This window comes from Phascolarctos cinereus, unplaced genomic scaffold (genome assembly GCF_003287225.1).
Source record: "Phascolarctos cinereus isolate Bilbo 61053 unplaced genomic scaffold, phaCin_HiC Scaffold_5;HRSCAF=322, whole genome shotgun sequence".
Classification (NCBI taxonomy): domain Eukaryota; kingdom Metazoa; phylum Chordata; class Mammalia; order Diprotodontia; family Phascolarctidae; genus Phascolarctos; species Phascolarctos cinereus.
In genome coordinates this window covers 239,938,576-239,962,994 of record NW_027555958.1, presented here as the reverse complement: position 1 = coordinate 239,962,994, position 24,419 = coordinate 239,938,576, and the positions used below count along the sequence as shown (strand labels likewise).

Here is a 24,419-nt window from a genome sequence, read left to right as displayed (position 1 = left end):
CAGACAGAGAGAAAAGACGTAGAGTGAAAGGGATAATAAGACAAAAAGTGAGGGAGGCATAGAGAGAACAGAAAGAAAAAGGGAGAGGCAAGGTAAGAGGAAAAGAGTAAGACCAAAGAAAAGTCAGAGGACAAGGGATGACAAAAAGACAGACAGAGGACCAGAAACAGGGAGAAAGACAGGGAGAGTGGGGATTGGTCTAAAGTCTGATACCCCAGAGTAGCAGGAGCCCACCCAGGACAGCCTCTTCCCCTCTTCCTTTTTCTCCAAACTTGACTTAATGAATAAGAACCTGACACTACTGAGTTGGCAATCTGAGATCCTTCTAAGTTTTATTTGGGGCAGGGAGAGAAACTAGGGCTGCTACCACCTCCCACCCAGGCAGAGGACCCAGCCATGTCCTCCAGGACTGCTCTTGCTGAGTTTTCCTTTCCTCCATAGATTCAGGCCCCTTAATGGTCTGAATTCACATGGTCCAAAGCTAAAAAGGCAAAGAACCTCAGGTTCCCTCCCACATTCTCCCTACAACTCTATACCCACATGCAGGACAAGGTTTCAGGCCAAACATCGGGGGTCTAAAAGCAAGGCCACAAAAAAGGAAGGTGAGCAAAAGAAGGTCCAAAGCCACTCCCGTGCATGACATTTCCTCCAGAATCCCACCCAAGAGTCTTCCCATTGCATCCCCTCAGACTCACGTTGACGATGGCTTCCTTGGTCTGCGCCATGTCTGAGATGACCCCATCTGTGATGATCAGCAGCACGGAATACTGGGAGCCATCTTGCACAGTTGCCGCATGCCTTTCGGGGTTTTGGGGGGGGGGTTAGGTGACAGAGCTCTAATCCCATGCCTGGGCAGGGTCTGAAGAGGGGATGGAGTGGTCTCTATACATAATCACCTTCCCTTACTCCCCCACCCAGGAAGAGGAACTCTGTGTATGAAACTGAATGAGAAGGCCCTGAGAGAGGTTGGAGCAAGGTATTGGTGCCAATGTTTTGGGGGTTCTCCTAAAGGCACTGGGAAGGAATGTCTCTTCAGAGATGAGTTGGTGTCTTTGAGAAGGGGGTGAAGGGAATGGTTTCTCCTGGAAGGGTGTGAAAAGGGACTTACCTGGCCACATGAGTGACCACCGGTGCAAAGTTGGTGGGGCCATAGAGCTGCACGGTGCGAAGGCTTCGGTGATAGGCCTCGAGGATACCATCAATACCACAGCAAGAGGGGTTATCCGGATTGCCATTCTAGGAGCAGAGGACCAGCAGACTCCCAGAAAGGGGAGACAAGGGAGGAGATGGGGAAAAGGATCGGAGGCAAACAGGTGAGACACCCAGGGGCAGGGAGGGAGGGGCAAAGCTTGAGGTGGCCAGAAAGGGAACAAGAACAGTTCTATATCACAGGGAAGGAGGATGGGAAGATCAATCTGCAACCTGGTCCAGATGATGGAATGAAAATATTCCAGAATGACTCTAAAGCACTTTGGAATTATGCTTTTAAAAAAGTGCCTAAACATCCATACTCGTTGATGCAGAGATGCTACTGCCAGGCTTATAAGGCAGTCAAAGTTGGAAAGAAAAGTCCCATTTGGCCAAATTTAGCATCATTTTGGGGGGTAGTAAAGAACCAGAAACAAAGAGATGCTCATCAATTAAGGATTGAAATGAAGATGAGATGAAATGAATGTATTGGAATATTATCGTGTCTTAGGAAGAATGAATAAGAAGTAGGATGAATTCAGAGGTGCAGGGGAAGACTTATGAAGTGATGAAGAGTGAAAGAAGCAGAACTAGGAAAACAATATACACAATCACTACAGTAATGTAAATGCAAAGCAAATAAGCAAAAAGAAAAAAACTCAACAAAAAAACCCCCCAAAACAAATAAACAAAACCTATGAAGCTTAATCCTGCTTAATGACAGAGATTGGTCCCAAAGATGAGAAAATGCACCTCCCCTCCCTTATTTGCAGAACTGGGGAACTATGGGTGTGGAACATTGCATGTACTGTAAGACTTCATTGCTATTGCTTGCTTGTTTTTTTTTTTATTATTATTATTACAAGGGATGGCTCAATGAGGAGAGAAGGGGACAGAGATGAATTCAAAACTTAAAGTGATACAAAAACAAAAGCCATCAGTAACAATTTAAAAAAGAATCTAGAATTTAGAACTAGCCCCACCTCAACTCAAAACCAGAAGGGAAGGACCCAAGGGAGGACTTGGGGGGGAGGTCCTGAAGGGAGGGCACTGAGAAATGTCTCAGGGAGATCACATAGTGGAGGTAACAACGCAGAAGGGGTGCCTAACTCCCTAGTACAAGGGCCACCATGATTCCTTGGTGGGATGGGCTCTCCTTATTCTGTGGTGGGAAGGAAGAGGATAGGTGGAACAGGACAGAATATAAAAACACCAAACAACAGCTGGGCATGGTGGTCCTGCAGAAGTTTCAGAGGACCCTGCTCATTCTGGCCTGGTGATCTTTGTGATTGGGTTCAAGTCCTGTCACATGTTGAAGGAAGGTAGAAGAGGAATATTCCAGATAGTTCAAAAGGTGAACACTGTTCGAGGGTTCTCTGTGTCCCACTGTTCTCAATACTTCCCCAATGCTGAAGGACTGCCATGAAGTTGAACTCATTCCCCTGTCCCCATTGCCCTTAAAGTGACTAGAGTTTGAGTCTCTAATTGCTGAGGAAGGAGACACCGCCATGGGGTCACCTTCATGGGCTCAGTCTAACTCAACCCAATCCAACAGGTGTTTACTAAATGTCCCCTATGCACCAAGCACTGGGGTTCAGAAATGAAATAGAGATCCTGCCCTCAAGAACCTTACATTCTACTGGGTTGGAGGGGGGGAGAGATGCATGGGATTTGAATGGGATTCTACTACTCTGCCGTTCTGGGCAAGCTGGTTCATGGGCCCGAATGATTTTTCACAATCTATTCCCTTCTCCCTTCTGTTACCTTCTTTTGTCACCTGGGAATACCCTTGCTCCCTGATCCCCACCTCAGATCAACCTTTCTAGACATCTCTTAAGTTTTCACATCCTCTCTTCTGGGTTGCGTGAGTATGTCTATGTGTGTATGAGCAGGTAATTCAACCAAATTTCTGCTCCTGGCACTGAGCTTTCAGAGCTAGGGTGAGTCTCAGAGCCAACTTCAGAGAGATTTAGAAGTATGAATATGTGAAGAAGGGACTGGGGCAAGTGGGGTGGGTCAGAGAACAAGCTAGTCTGGTAGACCTTGGGGTCACTCAGAGGTCCTAGGGACTTCTAGGCTGGGGCAGCCATTCTCTGTTAAAAATGCCCTCCTCCCTCTCTCCCATTCCAACCCTCCCCCTGGACTACCAACACCCCAACTCCTCCCCCATCCAGTTCCTGCTCTCTTCTGCCCCTGCCTATGACCTTATTCTTCTCTCTCCCTCTCCCTCTTCTCCCCATTTCCAGGCTGACCTTAGAGGAGACACGTACCAGTGGGAACTCGTGGGAAACTCTGCCATCAGGAGGCAGCTTGGCCCCAAAGCCCAGGGCTGGGAACATCTTGTCACTGTCGTAGTCCTGGATGATCTCACCGACTGCTGTTAGCGCCAGAGCATAGGCGTTCAGCTGGTACGGGCTCATATAATGCAGGGAAGTGGACTGGGAAGGGTTGCCTACCAGAGACAGGGGGTGTCAGGCTGGTCTGGGCTGATCTGGTCCCCCGAAGTCCACCAGAGGCCCCCAAGACCTCCGTGGGGGCTCAGGGTGAAGTTTCCTATGGTCCTTTCCCCACCATAACCCAGATTGAATGCAACTTAATTCAATTCTATCGGACAAGCATTTTTTGTTTTTTGTTTTTATTTTGGAGGCAATGGGGGTTGTGACTGGCCCAGGGTCACACAGTAAGTGTCTGAGGCTGGATTTGAACTCAGGTCCAGGACAACCATTTATTAAGCACCTACTTTTAGTTCCAGGCACTATGCTGCATCATGGGGATTCTGAGACAAAAACAAAAGAATACTTGCCCTCAAGAAGGTTACATTCTACTATGAAGGATTTGTTATGTCCTTTGCCTCTATCCTCAGACACATTAAAAAAAATAAATGTGTACTGCCACTTCTGTCTCTCCCAATACATACTATGCTCATTCTCCCTTCTCCTGTCTATTTAAACCCTCCCCATCCTGATCAGGTCCCACCTCCAGCCTGAAGCCCCACTGGGCCACTCTAGCCCACAAGCCTTACTTCTCTGAATAGGCAAAATTTGCTGTATGTACATTGTATGTGCACCGATCACTGTACATCTTGCATTATCCTCTAGTTCTTTCATGTGTGGGTGTCTGTCATTATATCAACTGGATTGTAAGCTCTTTGAGGGCAGGGAACAGTTCCTTCACTCACCAACAGTGCCTCACACAGGTCTGGGCACTTCCTAGGCTCACAATAACAATCTGTTGGTTCCACTTAAAAGGACTAAGCCTGACCCTGTTAGAAGCTAACTTCAGGCTTGAGAATGCTGTGAGTGAGGATGTCCTCTCACCAGTAATGGAGAGAGATGGTAGACCAGTGAAGCAGCCCAGTCAGGTGAGAGGCAGGATGGTAGAGTGGATGGCACTCTGGACCACAGGGCAGGAAACATGGCTCCAAATCATGCCCCTGACACTGACTTGCTGAGTGACCCTGGCTGCTGCTCCGCCTCTCTGCCCCAGTTTCCCTCACATGTAAAACCAAAGACTTTTGGAGTTGGGAGGGACCTCATTTTAAAACTGCCTCATTTTTCACGGTAGTTTTACAGGGGTGACTGAGGGCCAGTATTAAGTACCGAGGGTACAAGGAAGGGCAAAAACATTCCCTGTCCTCAAGGAAAACTAGATTCTAATGGAGGAGACAACATGCAAATAATATGTATAGAGAAGACATAGACAGTGTCGATGGAAGGTAATGTCAGGGGAGGGAAGGGGCTGGGAGATGAAGAGAAAGGACAAGAAAGGCCTTTTGCAGAAAATGGCATTGGAGTTGAGTCTTAAAGGAAGCCAGGGAAACTAGGGGCCAGGGGTGGGGGCGGGGAAGCATTCTAGGCATGGGGAAGAGCACAGTCAGGGGATAGAGTGAGGGGACCACATAACTGGATCGTGGACTAAATGGGGCAAGGATGAGGTGAAGTGTAAGAAGACCAGAAAGGTAGGAAAGGATCAGGTTAGGAAGGGCTTTAAATGCCAAAGAGGGTTTTAAATTTGATCCTAAAGGTAAGAGGCAGACACTGGAGATTATTGATTCAATACAAGGAAAAAATTGCTAACAATTAGAGGTATACTAAAGAGGAACAGAGGGCAACTAGGGGCCACAGTGGATAGAGTGGGCCTGGAGTCAAGAAGACTCATCTTCCTGAGTTCAAATCTGGCCTGTGTGAGCCTGGGCAAGTCACTTATCCTTGTTTGCCTCCGTTTACTCATCTGGAAAATGAGCTGGAGAAGGAAATGGCAAACGACTCCAGTATCTTTGCCAAAAACACCCCAAATGGGGTCACAAAGAGTCAGATATAACTGAAGAGCACAACAACAAAGAGTAACAGACTGCCTCTGGAGGTACCAGGTATCTCATTACTGGTGGTCTTCAGGCAGAAGTTAGATGACCACTGATTAAGGCTGTTGTAGATAGAATTTCTATTCAGACTCAGGTTCATGGGATAGCCTCTAAGACTCCTTCCAACTCTGAGATTTGTTCTATGCCCTACCCAAGGTCACACCAACATGCTCGGTTGGTAATAATGACTTAATGGGTTACTCCTCCCCTGTAACATATTTACACTAAATAGGGGCCTTCTGGCCAAAAGGGCTGAACTAAATGACTTCTAAAGGTCCCTTCCAACTCTGAAGTCCTTTGTTCTGGAGGGAGAGAGGGCCCCGGTAGCTCTGAGTGAGGCTTGGGAAAACTGGAGCCATGCAGGGTGGGGACAATTCAGAAGGTCCAGAGAAATGAAACAAGGGGCAGGTTGTAAGGCTAATAATGAATGGATTGTTTAGTGATATGATGCCTAGTAACTAATGAAACCTGATATCCCCGTGGCATAGGCATAAACAAACAGGCCCAGCTCAGGGGCGTGTATGAGCCCAAATGGAGGAAAAGGGTCTAAGAGAGCCCTAGGAAAAGTAAGGCATGCCAACAATAGCTAATATCTTTCCATCACTTTAAGGTTTACAAAGATATGTGTATAGATCACATATATAATATTTAAATATGTATTGTTGGTAAGTCGTTTTCCAGTCATGTCCGACTTTCTATGACCCCATCTGAGGTTTTCTTGGCAAAGATGCTGAAGGGGATTGTCATTTCCTTCTCCAGCTCATTTGACATATGAAGAAATTGAGGCAAACAGAGTTAAGTGACTTGCCCAGGGTCACACAGCTAGTAAGTGTCTGAGGCCGGATTTGAACTCAGGAAGATGAGTCTTCCTGACTCCGAGCCCAGTACTCTATCCACTGTGATATATAAACAAACAAACAAATAAATAAATATGTATATATGTGTGTGTGCATGTATGTATATATATATATGTGTGTGTATATATGTGTATATATATGTATATATGTGTATACACACACACACACACACACATATATGTCATTCAACAATGGGATCAGTTCCTGTGAGCTGCCCTTCCAGTCTGGATGAGATGAGGAGACCCAGTCTCAAACAGTAATTTTAATAATTATAGCACCTCTAGATCAAGTGAGATATATATATGCATATATGTATATATGTGTGTGTATATATATGTATACATATATGTACACATATGCAGATATACACATGTGTATATGGTTGTGTTTGTCCTTCGTTCTCCAAGAGGACCGTGACGTCAGGGAGATGATGACCTGACTTGCAATTGACTTTGATTTGAGTGAGGGAGGGCTGGGCAAGGTCAGCAGCCTCACTTTCTCCTCTAGAGCCGTCTTGGTCCAGTGGCCAGATATCAATCAAGATGACTGGAGATGGCCCAGGATTCAGTGGGAGACCTTGGCCCTTTTAAGCTAAGGTCTTTTCAGGTTCTCACTTTGAGTGAGGCAACAGATACATGTGTATATGTGTGCGCATGTGTTATGCGAGCATACACATATGCATACATATACACATAAATGTATATATGTATGTATAATGTATGTGTGCATGATATACATATATACACATGTATCTTCACACTAACCCTTTGAGATAGGCACAGGGATTTTGGCCTGCTCCATTTCTGGGGAGCTCACCCTATCGGTGCCAGACTTAGTGAGGATGCCTAATTGACTTAGAGTTACTGTAATTTAGAATTTCCTGACCTCAAGCAATCCACCAACCTCACCTTCTCCAGTGGTAGGGATTACAGGAATGCACCATCACCCTGAGCCAACAAGTATTATTATTATTATTATTATTATTATTATTATTATTATTATTTCTCTTTTAAAGGGGAGGAAACTGAGGTTCAGAGAAGTTAAATTGCATGTCCAGGGTCATCTAGCTAGTAAATGTCTTAGAAGATCAATCAATAAGCAATAATTAACTGTCTACTAAGTACCGGGCCCTGTGCTAGGAACTAGGGGTACAAAAGTGAGACAATCCCTGACCTCAAAGAGTTTACATTTTCCTAACAGGACACAACATGTTCATGGTTAAGCACGCAGAAGCCACATAAACCTAACTTCACAGTCATTTGGGTATAAGGTGGGATTTGAACCCAGGCTTTCCTGACTCTAAATCTCATGCTTTCAGTATTATGCTCTGCTAGATCTCTTAGCTGCTGGGAGTGCATTACAGAGGACCACAGAACCTAGTCCTGATTTTGTTTTTTTTTCCCCTATAGCCAGATGCTGAGCAGTTCAGGTTCAGAGCAGGCCAGAAAAATGAGTGAGAAGGAAAAACCATTTTCTTAAAGAAAAAAAAAAAGATTTGTTGTAGCATAGGTCTCTAAGGATTGCATGCTTAATTATTTTCCGTGGGTCTGTCCTATGAGCTAACTGGACTGGAGGCCCCTGGGAGGTAGCACTCATGTGTCATTCATTCCCTTTTGTTTCCCCCTACCTCTTAACCCCACAGGTCCTCAAACACATAGCAGGTGATTCCAAGATGGCAGCAGCTGAGCGGTTAGTATGTATGGGAGCACAATGCGGTCCTAGGAGGGAGCACCGGGAGGGACCTTAGTCATCTCACTCAACACACAGTAACCCTCCCTATGCCTTGAGAGTTTGCTGAATAAACAAATACAGATGGATGTAATGTCCCTGGCAGGAGCCTTGATCTCTTGTGCCTTCTAGACTCTGTCAACCTTGGTAGGGAATGCCCACAAGTTATCATTCTTGCTTCCAAAGAGGGGAAATCGAGGCAAAGGAAGTACCAAGGATAGGGGGCAGTGCTTGGCCAGGATCATCCACCAGACTATGGTCAACAATCCACTCCTTAGCCCTTTAAATCACATCCCTCCCCTCTCCCCCTTTCTTTATCCATCAAGGAAATCACTTCCCTCTCTCAGTCACTCACCATTGGAGGCAGTGAAGTCAATGGCAACCGTGAAATTGATCTGAGTCCTAGGAGTGGAAGAGTAAGAGCAGTTATTACCTGAGAAGGTGAGTGGAGGACAGAAGACCAGCTGGTACTTCCATATGCTAGCTGTGACGTCTAGGGCAGGTCACTTTGTATAGCTGAGCTTTTCCTCTTCTGAAAACAGGGGGACAATAGCCCCTGCCCTGTCTATCCCAAAAGGTGTTTTGTGATAACTGGGTGTGAAATACCTTTGTAAAACAAGAAGTGTCTAGAGTCAGGAAGATTCCTCTTCCTTTTATTTTTTTTTATGGTGAAGTAATTGGGGTTAAGTGACTTACCCAGAGTCATACAGCTAGTGAGTATTATGTGTTTGAGGCCAGATTTGAACTCAGATCTTCCCGACTTCAGGATCAGTGCTATATCCACTGTGTGCCACCTAGCTGCCCCAACACTCTTCTTCCTGAGTTCAAATCTGGCCCCAGACACTTACTGCCTGTGTGACTCTGGGCAAGTCACTTCGCTCTGTTTGCCTCACTTTCTTCATCTGTCAAATGATCTAGAGAAGAAAATGGCAGTATCTTTGCCAAGACAACCCTAAATGGAGTCACAAAGACTCTGAAAGGACTATACAATGATATTTAGCTGTGGAATCTCTTTGTAAAACAAAACAAAACAAAAAACCACGTTTGTTGTCATCTTTTCCTAGGACCTCCAGAAAGAAACAGGAAGCTGGACAGTTGCCCTCAGCTACAAGTCCGGGCACTGATCTCACAGCCACCTCTAGCCTCAGGTGACAGACATGAGGGGGATACGCTAGAGAAAATTGAAGAGTCTGTTTGAATCACAGGCAAAGTTTCATATCAGTCATTTACACCACAGGATGAATTTGAGTCTCCATATCATATCTTTGCCTATGTATCCGAGGAGCTCCAAGACATTTTTGGCCTATTCTCTCATTTTGAAATTAAAGACTCTGCCCTTAGCACGAGGACATTTCTGAGGCAGGGAAACACTTTTCCATCCCCCAGAAACATGTTAGAAATTATGTTCCAATGGAGCCCCAGAATTATCTGTTCCAAGATGAGTTAAAAACAAAGGTGAAGGACCTATCTAGCGATAGTACATTGGAATGGTGGGGGAGCCCTTGATCTCCTCCTCTCCCTTGGCTCTCCAAATTCAACACAAAATCTTTGTAAAGTGATCTGAGCATGGCAAGTGCCTGTCGAGGCTCTCAAAGGAAGAGTCATCATCATAATAATGAGAAAAGGACCTGGGCCTTTAAGCTCTCTGGGCCCCCGTTTCTTCATCTGTAAAACGAAGGGACTGGACTACATTGTAGGCCCACAAAGGTCCCTTACGGCCAGGGGTGTGCTGGAGCCAGCTCACACTGGTTAGCTTGAGAACCGATGGCTAAATTTTCACCAAGAGCATTTATATCTGGGAAATCAGGAAACCCTATAAATCAGGGCTTGATTTATTGTTTTGTTGCACAGTAGAGAAAATGTTAATGATGCAGATTAAATTTAAGAGTGTGTCATGTACTTTTTTTTGGAGAGCTGGCTGTTAAATATTTGCCTGCACATTGAATTTGAACTCAGGTCCTCCTGACTCCAGGCCCAGCACTCTATCCACTGTGCCACCCAATTGACCTTACTTGAGTAACTGTGAGCAAGTCATGTAATCTCTCTCTGATAAAGGCATCAGGGAATATTGGAAAGAACTGCATTTGGAACCAAAGCTAAGGTCCTTTCCTAAGGTCTGGCTCCAACCCCTGCTCCTTAATAGCTACGTAAACCGGATGATATAGTAGGTGACAGATTTAGAGATGAAAAGGACTTTGGCCAAAGATCATCTAGTCCAATACTCCCATTTTACAGATGTGGAAGCTGATGCCCAAAGAAATTAGTTGACTTCCCCAAGGTCACACAGGTAACAAAATAACTGAACTGAGATTCAAACTCAGGTCCTCTGACTTCAAAACCAGCCCTCTACCCAGTTCACCATGTTAGATAGTCAGTTCCTTTTCTGGGACTCTGTTTCCCCATCTGTAAAATGAAATGGTTGACCAGGTGACCTCTTAGGTTCACTCTACCTCTGAATTTTATGATTCTGTGAAATACAGGTGGGAATCCTGGTGGGGCATAGATGCCTAGCTATGTAAACTTATCTGTGATGTCAGGGGCAGCATGGTAGTGAAAAGAGGTTTGTACTGAGAGTCAACATGACTTGGGTTCGAATTCCACTTTCTGACCCTCAAGTTGCTTACCATCTCTGCACCTCAGTTTCCCGATCTGTAAAAATTAGGGGATTGGATTTGATGACTTTAAGGTTCCATCTGCCTCTATATTTCTGTGATCTGAAATCTCTCCTGCAGGTGAGGACCAGAGCCTGGCTACTGGGCTGGCATCCCTTCCTAACCTAGAGGACACAGCCTTCCAACACCCTGGCTCCCCAGGGTGCAGCCAATCAGAATGGTCAGCTGGGGTGATAGGAGGATGCTGAGACCCTGGGGGAAAATACTGCTGATGGAGAATCAGGGAAGGAAAGCCCAAGATGACACCCCCATCTTACCCCATGCCTGGGCAGGCCCTTCCCTAGGGACGTGGCAAACAGGCTTTCGGTGCTAGAGAGGCCCTCAGAGACCATCTGGGCCAACTATTTCATTGTAGAATGGAAAACATTGACACCTGTGCCCTCCCACAGGGCCAGGGTAGCAGCTTTGACCAGCTGGGCCTTGCTCTACCGCAGGCTTTGCCTGTCAAACTCTGGTAAGAACAGCTGGTTTGAAGACAAAAACCTTGGGTTGGAATCCCGAGTCTGTTTACTAGCTGTGTGACCTCAGACATGTTACCCCCCCTCTGGGCCTCAGCTTCCATCAGCAAAACAAGGGGGCTTTGGACTAGATGACCTTCCAGCTCTAACATTCTATGCTCCTAAGAAACTTGACTTGAGGCTGCATGGGAACGGTGGAGAGAAAGCCAGAAGATCTGGGTTAGAATTCTGAGTCTGCCATTCACCAGCTGTCTGACTTCAGGCAAATCAGGTAACCTCCCAGAGCCCACGTCCTCATCTGTAAAATTGAGGGGTTGGACTAGGTGAACCCCTGAGGTCCCTTCCAGCACCAAATCTGTGAGCTTAAGCCCTCTTGCTTTTAACTTCTCCCTCAGGACAGTCTCACGATGCAGGGGTGGGGCAGGTATGATTATGAAAGCATTTTGCTGATGGGACTGTTACTAACAGGTACATTTTGATGTGGGCAGAAAGGAAGCAAGAGGTCTAGAGCACTGGATGTTTGTTACCCTGGGAGGGCAATTTCAGATAAGGGACCAGAAAGGAGCATCTAGGGCAGAATGAGGGCATTGAATGCCCAGATAAAGGAACTAGAGGAACCTAGGTCTAGAGGGGAGCTTGGAAGTTATTTAGTCACAGATCTAGAACTCGGAAGCTATCAGAGGCTGTCCAATCCCACTCTCCTGTTTTACAGATGAGGAAACTGAGGCCAAAGGAAATTGTGACTTCAATGTGAGTTCAATGTTCTTTTCTGGTATGAATGAACAGGCACTGACAGGGGCCAGCTCTGACTGTAGTGCTGAATTTGACCCAGCTGTGTCCCACCTTCCATGTGACTGGACAGCCAAGCTAGGAGGATGAGGGATCCAGAGCATGTCAACTAGGAGCCAGATTTTGTCCTTTCCCTGTGCTCCAAAGCACATGGGCAGCCTTGCCACTGTGACACCCCAAGAGCAGCAGGCCTGCCAGGAGCTGCCTCCAACTGCCTGGAGGTCCTTTCCCCTTTTGGTTTCTCCCCGCCCTGCCCTGGGGCATAGGGGAAACATCTCTCTAGGCAATTTTGCCTCCACATCAAGGTTACCTTACAGTCTCCTGGTTGTTGGTGACCTTTCTTGCCTTTCTTTTCCTTGATTCCTGAGTATGTGCTTTTCTGGGGCTGTTTTTTTTGTTTTGTTTTGTTTTTTCATCTAGACCTGTGATTTCCCCAGATTGGAATCTCCTGGTGTGGAAACACCCTTCACTGATGCAGGTCAGCAACTCATCAGTAACATCATCTTAGAGTAGAGGTTCTTCATCTTTTTTGTATCATGGAGCCCTCTGGCTGACATCACCAGACAGCCAAAGGCCTCAGTTTCCTTGGTTGGACTGGAGAGCCTCTGAGGGCCCCTTCCAGTTCTAGAGAGCTTCCAAGCTTCCCTCTACATCTATGTTTCCAAGATCCCTTTATCTGGGTACTCGATGCCCTCATTCTTCTTTGACCTCTGGTGAAGTCTATGAACCCTTTCCCAGAATAACGTTTTTAAATAATTGAGTTATTGCTGTTCAGTCGTGTCTGACTCTTTGTGACCCCATTTGGGGTTTTCTTGGCAGAGATACTGGTGTGGTTTGCCATTTCCTTCTCCAGCTCATTTTACAGATGAGGAAACTGAGGCAAAGGGGATGAAATGACTTGCCCAGAGTCACACAGCTAGTAAGTGCCTGGGGCCAGATTTGAACTCAGGTCTTCCTGACTCCATTTCCTGGTGTCACCTAGCTGCCTTTAGATAATTGAAGAAAATGCTAAATTTCAGTTAGAGGTTAGTGAAAATGAAGATGTAATTTTTTTTCTCCTATCCAAGCATACAGATGCCTCTGAAATCTCTCCATGGACCCCCACCCAGGATAAAAATCCTTGTCTTGGATTGTTGCTCAGCCCACTGAAAAGTTAGGTGACTTGTCCAGGGTCACCTAAGCATGGTGTTTCAAAAGTTGGACTTGAATGCCAAGTCTACCTATGTCCAAAGGTGGCCTTCTATCCAATTCTTCATGATGCCTCTGCCTAGGCCTCCTTTATCCCTGTTCTGTCTCTCTGTATTCGTGATCCCCTGTTTCTCCCTGCCATCCAGTAACCACATACTCCTTCATTCCTATCTTATCTGTCTTGCTTCCTGACCCCTTTCTTCTCCTTGACCTCTGCTAGCTATGTCTCCCTTAATTCCTAGCTTATCTGCTTAGATTCCCGATCCACAGCTCTTCCTTGACCTCTGGCAACTTCATGTATTCTCACTCCCAGTTGCCCACCCAAACCTTTGATGACCCGCTTGACCTATGGATAATCCCTCTCCTTCAGCTCTGGTGCTCTCAGTTCCTTCCCACCTCCCCAGCATAAAGGCCCTCATTTGCCTTGGCCCCTGGTATCTAGGCATAATGCGACCATTGCCTCTTGCCTGGTGACTGTCCCGACCTTGACGTCTGCCCTGTTGCCTTGCTCTGCAGCATTTTGTGGCTCCAAACTGGGACGCCAACCCTCCTGTCTTAAGGGCCAGCAACTCCAGGACCCATTGGTTAGTGGAATTCTGTATTGAGTGGGTTAAGAGGCTTAAATACGTGTTGTTATTGTTGATGTTAAGTCATTTTTCAGTCATGTCCAACTTTCCATGACCCTCTTTGGGGTTTTCTTGGCAAAGACACTAGAGTAGTTTGCCATTTCCTTCTCCAGCACATTTTACAGATGAGGAAACTGAGGCAAACATGGTAAAGTGACTTGTCCAGGGTCACATAGCTAGTAAGAGTTTCTGACTCCAGGCCCGGCACCCTAAGCACTATGGCATCACCTAGTTCCATCAGTCATGCCTGACTTGTATTAGACTCTTTGTCCGTGACTCCATTTGGAGTTTTCTTGGCAGAGATACTGCAGTGCTTTGCCATTTCCTTCTTAGGCTCATTTTGGCAATGAACCAATGGATAAGGAAACTGAAGCCAACAGGGTTAAGTCCAGGGTCACACAGCTGGTGTCTGAGGGCAGATTTGAGCTCAGGAATAGCCTAGAACGCTATTCACTACGTCACCTAGCTGCCCAGAAGTTCATGAGTCAGAAGTGGTATTTGAATCCACACCTCTGTACAGAGACCAGAACATCTACAGAGCTTCCTCTCTGAGCCCGGAGGCACCAGTGGTGCCTTAGACCACTAGACCAGCCTGACACTTATTTAAGTATAGGTGATCCTCAAATCCCAAACATTTGAGGCTGTCCTTCAGAATCAGTCAGGCCAGTGATGCCCAGAGTGACATAGGCCCAAATGCACAGGGGTGACACCTGGAACTCTGCATTTGGGAACTCCTATGACTTTTAAGGCCAGCGTGTAAGGAGCCCTTCTCTCACCCTCCTTTGATATAATCCAAGAATGTGCATTCCGACTCCACTGCGAAGGACAGTAGCGTTACCTTGGGGGGAAAAAAAGACAGAGCATCCGTTAGCCATGATGGATATCACAATGGGGCAGAGCTGGATTCGGGGGCTGGATGGTCAGGTTTTCCCCCAATCAAAAATCTCTTAATTCAGTGTCTATTACATGCCAGACACTGGCTAGAAGCTGGGGACACATATACATAAGTGAAACAGGCCTGCCCTCAAGAAACTTATTTTCTCATCGGGGAAACAACACATCTAGGTCTCCCCTTACTTTTCTGTTCAATCCAAATTTAATTGAAAACACATTTATTAGGCCCTCCTGAGTGCAAAGCACTTGGGGAGGTTCAAAATTTGAGGCTTACAGCTTAGAAAGTGCAGATTAGCACAATGCAAAATAATGCACAATTAAGTATATTAAAGAGAGAGGTGATGAATGAGATGGGAGGGGGAGATCATTACAAACAGAAGGGGGAATAGGGCATAGGCAGCATTTGAGTTGGGGTCCTTAAAAGAGGCACAAGAATTCAACAGGTAAAGAGGAAGAGGAAGAACATTCTTATAAACCGTGGGGAGTAACCCTCAAGCTACGTAGTTTGGGATTTCACCAAATTCTTCCCTCCTTTTTTGGGGGAGCATTGGCCTTTTAAATCCCCACTTCAAGCTCAGGAAGTCTGTTTGCTTTTACAACTATCTCTCCCCTCCCCCATTACCCTCTATCTTAAATATCCTTCTCTATCCCTTCTTGCAAGTAGCCTTCTTCATTTCCATCTTTGTTACTTGTACCGCTGTTGTTCAATTGTTTTAGTCATGTCTGACTCTTCATGACTCCATTGGGGGTTTTCTTGGCAAAGATACTGGAATGGTTTGCCATTTTCTTTTCCAGCTTATTTTACAAATAAGGAAACTGAGGCAAACAAGGTCAAGTGACTGCCCAGGATCACACAGCTACTAAGTGACTGAGGCCAGATTTGAACTCAGGAAGATGAGTCTTCCTGACTCCAGGCCTGGAGCTGTATCCACAGCACCACTCAGCTGCCCTTTGCTAATTGTTAGTGGGTATGAAATTGTCCCAGTCCAAAATATATTGGTGTCAATATATTCCAGGAGTCCCTGGAAAGTACTGCCCTATAGAACTGGAAAATAAAGGGATGCCTGTTAATTGGGGATCGGCTGAAAAAGTTATGGTATATGAATGTGATGGAACACTTTGCACTGTAAGAAATGATGGCTGTAAAAAAGGGATATTTTCAGAGAAACCTGGAAAGACTTGTATGAACTGATGCAGAGTGAACTGAGCAGAACCAGGAGAATAATTTATGGAATAACAATAATATTGTAAAGATAAACAACTTTGAAAAACTTAGGAACTCTGATCATCTCTGATTATCACAATGAACAATCACGATTCCAGAGGACTCATGATGAAACAGACTACCCCTTCCATTGGGAAATAATTTTTTTTGGATGTGGCCAATGTGGGATTTGTTTTGCTTGACTATACATGTTTGTAAAAAGGGTTTTATTTTTCTTTCTTTCTCAGAGGTGGGAGTGGGGCAGAGAGAAGAAGGAATGGAGGAGTGTGGGAAGGAGAAAAAAAGCAATTAAAAAATTTTAAAGAGAAAGTACCACCCTGCATCAGCCAATAGGTCCCTAAACCTGGGCTTCTGTGCCTAGTGTGAGCCAGCTGGGATAGGCTATAGAAGGATGTGAGTAATCTCCCTAATTTTACCCTTACTGACTAGGGATGGGCCCCTCCATGGCTTCCCTTTATAAGCCCACTATGACTGTCCAAGCAGGAATTTACACCTTAAGGGACGGGGATTGGACCTGAGATTTCAGTCAGACATGAGGAACTCCCAGGTGAGGAACTTCCTTCTACTAAGGCACACTAGCACCTTTTAATCTTAAAAAAAAACACCTAGAGCACTGTTAAATAACTTTCTCACAACCAGTTTATGTCAAAGGCAGGATTTGAACCCAGGTCTTCCTGGCTCTGAGGCCGTTATACCACATTGCCTCCTGTGTTCTTATACCTACTGATATTCTCAGCCTACCCCCAAATCTCCGGGTAAGGGGTTCTCTCCATCTCCCACTGACTTTTGAACTCATCCTAGATTTGCCTCTTTCTAGTTTCTGGGATTAGCCCCACCAGCACCTCATCCCAGAATCTGGTGATCAAGGGCCTATTCCTCTCCATCATCTGGGGCCTTTATCTTTCAGGCTTCATTTTCCAGGTTCCTCTCCTTTACAGTCTCTAAGCTCCCAAACTGAAGAATCCTAATCTTTTAATCTGTCTTCATACCACCAGCGGGGGAGGCTGGGGAATAGGTAAATGAAACAAAACCCTTCTCTCCAAGAGCTCTGTTCAAGAAAGCCCCAGGAAATGCATATGCATTCTCATACAGCAAGTTTCTACTCAATGTAAGACTCGGGATTTATGACACCAAGGGCAGGTGCCCGTCAGCAACTTATCTTTGCCCTACATAGCATCGAAGGGCTGGCCAAGTAGCTAAATGAATGTAAGATGGTTCAGAGAGACCTTCGACCTATGTGAAGAAACCAGCTCTTTTCAAAGCACTCTGCTCTTCGGAGGATACCCTCCTCTGTTCATGGATCATTTAGTGCAATCAAACTGTCCCCCACACATGGAATATGTAATGTAATATAACTTGTACCTAAGCAAGAATTTCTTCTACAATTTGTAATAACAGCCCAGGCGTGTCAGCTGCAAATAGGAGCTATCCAATCAGGAAGAACCTACTGGGAGCTAGGCGGGGCAGTGAATGGAACACTAGCTCTGGAATCTGGAAGACCTGAGTTCATAATCCTGCCTCAATCATTTACCACGTGACCTTGGGCAAGTCACTTAACTGTTGGCTGCCTCAGTTTCCTCATCTGTAAAATTAGGATGATAATAGCACCTATCTCCCAAGGTTGTTGTGAGGATCAAATGAGATAATATATTTTAAACACTTTGCAAACCTTTAAAATGACATATAAATGTGAGCTGATATCACAACTCCCCCAGGGCAGCCTGTTCCACATTAGGACAGCTCTAAAAGGAGCTTTTTTCCCCTATACTGACCCTAAATCTGCCTTTCTGAAAATCCCATCCATTGGTCTTTACATCATACCCTCAAGTGGCCATGTAGGCCCTGCCTAAAGGATCTGGGAATGTTTAGCTTAGAAAAGAGAAGATGCATGGGGACATAATAGAGGTATTCAAACATCTGAAGGTCTGTGACCCTGAAGAAGAAATAGACTTGGCCCCAGAAGGGTCATAGGATTTTAGACCCGGGGCTGGACAGCACCTCAAAGGCCATCTAATTCAACCCCCTCATTTTACAGATGAAGAAACTGAGGACCAGGAGGTTGTTAATAACAATAATAATAATAGCTAGCATTTATATAATGTAAGGTTCACAAAGTGCTTTACAAATGATGTCTATGTACATTTGTTACAAGAGTTGTGCTTGTTTTTTTCCTTCCTTTTTCCTAATAGAGGAGGGAGAGAAAATCAGTTTTAGTTAATTGAAAAAAATTTTAATTTAATGTTTTTAAAAACAAGGAATGAGCTGCCTTGGGGCAGCAGTGGGTGGCCCTTTACTGGAGGTCTTCAAGAGAAGGCTAGATGATTGTGTCTTGAGTATGTAGTAGAGGGAGTTCTCATTCTGCCATGGATTGGCCTAGATGGCCCAGAGGGTCCTGTGAACTCTCAAATTCTGTGATTCAGTGAGCCCTTCCTGTGACCTCACTACTTCAGGAGGCAACAAGTAATAAGGTCGCCTTGCTGAAAAATAAAAACAAAAATTGGTAAATCAGGGTCATAGCTAATTAGCCAAGATTACTGCGTTTCCAGTGCATTTCCGGGAGGGGACCTGCTGCCTGGCTTCACATAAGACCACCCATGGGGAGGGGGTGTAGTTCCCAGCTCGTTCTGCGAGACTTTCTCCGACGGGATCCCCCAGGGCTCTTGGTTTCTCTGAGATCCTCCCCCAGTCCCTTTGATGCTCCTCCATGTGCCCAGCAGGTTTCCTCCTGGGCTGCTCTGTGTCGAACAGATAGAGGGGCAGCTTAGCTGCAGCCCGGATTGCTGAGAAGCCCCACCCCCGTGGGAGTTTTTCTTGTCCAAATTTCATCCTGAAACAGGCTGCCTGTTGTCTCTGTCATCTCCAGGGAGGTGGCTCCCTGGGCACCCCCTCTCCTCCCCGCCCCCACCCCGGCCCTGCCTTCTCCCCATCCTCCCCGGCTCTAGCTCCCACGTCCTGCCTGCCAGGGCTACTTGATGCCTGACACGCTTCAGAATTCAGAATGTCTTCATTCAGCCCCTGGGGGAGAAAGGAGAGGGATGGGGTGGGGGTGGGGAAAGAGGGGAAACTCACTGTGCCAGAGTTCAAGTATTTCTTTTTCTTCATTTTCTTTTTCGGGTTTACCACCTGAAGGAGGGAAGAGTTGGAGGGTCAGAGTGGAGGGTCTCTAGACAGCTGGTACCACTTCCTGCAGTGCCTGGAGTTTATCTGCTCGCTTGGCTCCCCCTCCCAGCACAAGGGCATAAGGGGGTCCTTGAGAGCAAGAGAGTTACAAATACCCAGGGAAGAACCATGTCACTCACCTCCTCAACACATACTCTCAGGTCCATTCAGACCTTTCTCTTCTAACTATCACCAATACACCATGTTTGCTTTTTTTTTCTTTTTCTTTTTAGGCAGTTGGGGTTAAGTGACTTGCCCAGGGTCACACAGCTAGTAAGTGACGCACCATGTTTGATGGATCATTGGATCATAGATTTAAAATTGGAAAAGACCAATCCCAGCATTTTGCATATGGGGAGACTGAGGCCCAGAGAGATGAAGTGACTTAGGATCATTGGATCTGAAATCTAAACCTGGAAGCGATTGTAGGGGCCATCTGGGCTAACTTCTTAATTTTACAGATGGGGAAACTGAGGCCCGCAGAGGTCAAGTGACTTGCTCAAGGTCACACATGTAACAAGTGACAGAACTGGAGTTCAAACCTAGATCGTCTGACTCCAAATTGTGCTCCCCTTCCACTCTGCCTTGTTATTTGTTTGTTTCTGCCTCCATATTTTGGGCTGTTTCTTCCACACGGAATACCTTTGATCTCCCCCATTCCTATCACATGGTCCTCATCCTTCAAGGCCCAGCTCAAATGCCACCCATCCATAAAGCCTTCCCTGATTTCCCCAGACCCCTTTGGAACTCCTGCTGCATTCACTGTTAATATCGTATCCCAAAGACAGCCTGGGGAGATGGCTACAAAGCTGGCTTCAGAGTCAGGAAGACCTGAGTTCAAATCCAGCCTCAGATACATACTAGCTATGTGACCCTGGGCAGGTCACTTCACCCTGTTTGCTTCAGTTTCCTCATCTGTCAAATGCTCTAGAGAACGAAATGGCAAACCACTCCAGTGTCTTTGCCCAGAAAACCCCCAAGTGGGGTCACGAAGAGTTGGACATGACTGAAAACAACTGAAAGACAACAATAGGGAATAGACCTATGATTTCATAAACATAGGGAACTCCCTGAGGAGGAAATTCCATCTACCAATACAGATCAGATCTTTTCTGCAAATTAGAGTCTTAGAGAGTTGCCTAGAGCACTGAAAGTGTAAGTGACTTGCCCAGGGTCACACAGACAATTTGTGTCAGAGGTGAGATTTGAACTCAGGTCTTCCTGACCCCCAAGTAGGCTCCCTATCTACTAAGCCAGGCTATACCTCTGAATGAAGTAGCAATGATACCTAATACTTACATATATATATATACAGATACATATATATGTATATATATGTGTATATATATACATATATGTGTGTGTGTGTATATGTATATACACACATATATATAAAATCATAGGATTTAGGAATTAAAGGGGCCTTAGAGATCACAGCATCCTAAATCTAGGGCTGACACTTCAGAGACCATCTACCCAATCCATTCATTTTACAATTTATAGGAAACTGAAGCCCAAGTAAGTGAAGTGACTTGCCCAAGGTCATACAGGCAATAAGAGAGTCCTCTCTAGAACCAGTGTATAATCTAGTCTAACCTTCTCATCTATATTTGAACCCAGGTCCTTGAACTCCAGAGCCAATATATAGTCTAGTCTGACCTCCTCATCTGAGCAGAGATCCAGAGAGGTTAAAGTTAAGTGACCTCGCCAAAGTTATCCAGGTATTAAGGAACAGAGGTGTGATTTGAACCCAAGACCCCTCACTGCAAATCAGAGCTCTAACCAGAAGTTCCGGAGGCCTGAATAAGCATCACAATAGTACTCTCAATTTTTCAAGATAAACTCCATTAAGAGGGGTAGGGTAGAGAGTCATCATCCCATAACAGGGAGACACAGAGTCTAGACATTGGCCTCCTCGAGCAGAAGCATCTCAAGGCTATTGCTGGGTGAGCCAATCCCAGGGGAAGAGAGCAGGGTAGGGCTAGGCTGGGGAGGGACTTCCATGGGGCATGGATGATGGGACTGATATGGGGAGGAAGAAGAAGCACCAACATATGGTAGTTTCCTATTTAGCTAAAAAAAAAAAAAGGTGCTAAACAGCTATTTTTTAACCTGCTGAATGAATACAGACACTGCAGGTGTTCTGTGAATTCTGGCACCTTGGCACAAAGCTCTGCTTGCTCTGTCCTGGTTACACCTTTGCTGCAAATCAAGTATTCTTTCTACCACGCCTCATTTCCCCTACATCCTTTATGCTGACTCTATCATTTGATTTGCACAGGTTCTCACAATTTCAAAACGGTGCTTCTATACATTTCTGTTATACGTATTTAAACATTTTCACTAACTCATCGAGAAAATTTCCACACACGCTTCATCACATCTCAGTGTCTTATAAACAAAACGATCCCTCATTTATGTTCTTTTTTTTCTGTTTCTCTGGTTATTTCCCCATCACAGCCCTGTAGGCTTTCTCTCTAGACTACTACTTTCTTATGTGGGAACAGGAATTGTTAGCTTCGTACTATAGATCAGAATACTGAATGAGACACGGAGAAGTAAAGCATTTTGTCCAGGGTCACACAGCTATTTTTGTGGTAGATACCTAGTCCAAAGCTTCCAGTTCACTACTCAACAAGTCTTGACTGGATACTTACTTTGCAAAAGGCCTGAGGGCAGATGCAAGATTGGCCCAGACACCAGCCCTGTCCTCGAGGAGTTTACAATTCAGCAGAAGAGATGGAACTGAACTGAGAATGCTGAACTGGGAATCATTGTGCCTGTTACTGTCATTTCCTCCTGTGTGACCTTGGACCAGTCACGTGACCCATTTAGGCCTCTGTTTTCTCATCTTAAAATAAGAGGCTCGGGGCAGTTAGGTGGTGCAGTGGATAGAGCACCAGCCCTGAAGTCAGGAGGACCTGAGTTCAAATCTGGCCTCAGACCAAACATTTGACACTTACTAGCTGTGTGACCTTGGGCAAGTCACTTAACCCCAATTGCCTTAAAAAACAAAAGATCAAAATAAGGGGCTGGACTAGATGGATTGTAAAGTGTGATATGATAAATAGTACAAGTATCTATATTATAAAACATTATGTTGTTGTTACATCATTTTAGTTGTGTACAATTCTTCACGACCCCATTTGGGATTTTCTTGGCAAAGGTACTACAGTGGTTTGCCATTCTTCCTCCAGATCATTTGACAGATGAGGAAACTGAGGCAAACAGGGTGGAAATGACTCGCCCAGGGTCACACAGCTAGTAAGTGTCTGAGGCCGGATTTGAACTTATGAAGACGAGTCTTCCTTACTCCAGGCCTGGCACTATCTATCCACTGCTCCACACAGGTGCCCATCACATATGTGCCTAGTACATACTAGGTGCTTAATAGATGCTTAATGATTGAGAGGATCAAGACAGGCTTCCTGTAGGAGGTGGCACTTGGGCTAAAGGAAACTGGAGGAAGTGAGGGAGTACACGAGGTGAAGATGAATAGGAAGTGTATTCTTGGGCTGGAAAATGGCTTGAGCAAAGGCCCAGAGACTAAAGATGGATTGTCATCTCTGAGGAACAGTAAGTGGTGATGTGAGTTTCATCGCCTAATCCGGTTAAGAACCATGGCAATAGGTTCTGTTTTGCAACTAGAAATTTGTCACACACGGCCAAGGAGGACTGGAGGGTCATTGCCTCACAGGCTAATTTTTCCCTAAAAAGGCAATGAAACTATCATCACAATTTAATTGATCCAGGGGATTAAGGCTTGAAGCACTAGGGAAGCTTCCCAGTCACCTAAGGCATGAAAGTCCAGTCCAGAAAGGACACCTCAGGCCTGAGGATTTCCCACTGACCATGAGTCAACACCCCCTTCTGATTTGTCTCTCCGTCCTGGAGAGGATGAGGGATGCTGGCTCAAATGAACCCACAATGAGCTGGAGGAACAGCACATGGGCAGCTGTGCAGAACAGGGGTTTAGGGAGGGGAGAGGCTCCCCTAATCGGAGGACAGCGATTAGGAAAGCATTGCAATAGTCCAGGTAAGAGGACACAAGGATCTGAGCTAGCGTTGGGCAAGAGGGCCTTGGAGGGGCCTTCCAAATCTGGGTCTGCTATGTTACAAAGGGGTAAGAGAATGGACAACTTGGAAAGGGACAGCATCAAGGGCACCAGTGGAGGGGCTGGCATTTGTAAGGAGTCATCTGCAGAGAGAGGGAGTTGATATGGTCACCTACGTGAGTAGAGACAGGAGATAGATGTGAAATAGAGCACACAGACTCAATAGAAATTGGCAACACATTGGTCACCCTTGAAGAATGAAGAGTGGAGGACGACTCCAGGGTACAAGCCAGGATAACTGGAAGAATGGTGGTAGAAATAGAGAAGTAAGGAAGAGAAGAAGGTTGTGAGCATTTATTAAGTGCCTACTGTGTATCAGCATTGCACTAAGCACTTTACAAATATTTCATTTGATCCCTAGGAAATGGGTGCTGTCATTACAGCCATTTTACAGAGGAATAAACTAAGACAGAGGTTAAATGATTTGTCCAGGGTCATACAGCTAGTAAGTGTCTGAGACAGGATTTGAACTCAGGTCTTCTGTCTCAAGACCTAGAACTTCATCCATTGCGACATCTAGCTACCTGTGTGGGGTGGTCATAAATGAAGCTGATGAGATCACAGGTATGAACACAGAGACAGACAGAAGCAGAGGTGCAGACAAACAGATAAAGAAGACAGGAAGTCGGCAGCTAGGTGGTGTGGTGGATAGAGCTCTGACCTTGGAGTCAGGAGGACCTGAGTTCAAGTCTGGCCTCAGATACTTGACACTTACTAGCTATGTGACCCTGGGCAAGTCACTTAACCCCGACCGCCTCACCAAAACCAAAACAAAGCAAAAAACAAACAAACCAGGAAGTGAGAGAGAGAGAGAGAGAGAGAGAGAGAGAGAGAGAGAGAGAGAGGGAAAGAGACAGGAAAACTGAGACAGAGGGGCTAGAATGACAGCGAAGAAGAAGAAGAAGAGAGAGAAGAGGGCTCAAGATAGAGAACTGGGGACACCATCAATAGTGGGTAGAGTATGGATGATTACGAAGGAGACTGAGAGGTGGCCAGAGGAGAACCAGGAGAGAACAGTGTCTTGAAAGCCTAGGAAAAGGTGTCTAGGCAAAGGGGTGGTGAGCAGTGTCAAATGCAGTGGATAGAATATTATTCCTGAAGTCAGGAAGACCTGAGTTCAAATCCTGCCTCAGACACCTACTATCGGCGTGACCCTGATC

At 45.7% G+C, this 24,419-nt stretch overlaps 1 protein-coding gene across 3 annotated transcripts in view; it reads right to left on the bottom strand.

Annotated features, from left to right (window-relative positions):
- Positions 1–24,419, bottom strand: part of CPNE5 (copine 5) — a 200,061-nt gene that overhangs the window by 8,400 nt on the left and 167,242 nt on the right. For 2 of the 3 annotated variants that reach the window (XM_020999605.2, XM_078155396.1), the window contains 6 exons: positions 19,055–19,108; positions 14,643–14,704; positions 8,489–8,535; positions 3,459–3,640; positions 1,109–1,236; positions 696–798 (listed from right to left, as the gene is read on the bottom strand). In XM_020999605.2, coding sequence (XP_020855264.1) covers positions 696–798; positions 1,109–1,236; positions 3,459–3,640; positions 8,489–8,535; positions 14,643–14,704; positions 19,055–19,108 — 576 coding nt within the window. Of the gene's footprint in view, positions 1–695; positions 799–1,108; positions 1,237–3,458; positions 3,641–8,488; positions 8,536–14,642; positions 14,705–17,702; positions 18,463–19,054; positions 19,109–24,419 lie in introns of those variants that run through there. The other variant, XM_020999606.2, reaches the window with a different exon arrangement.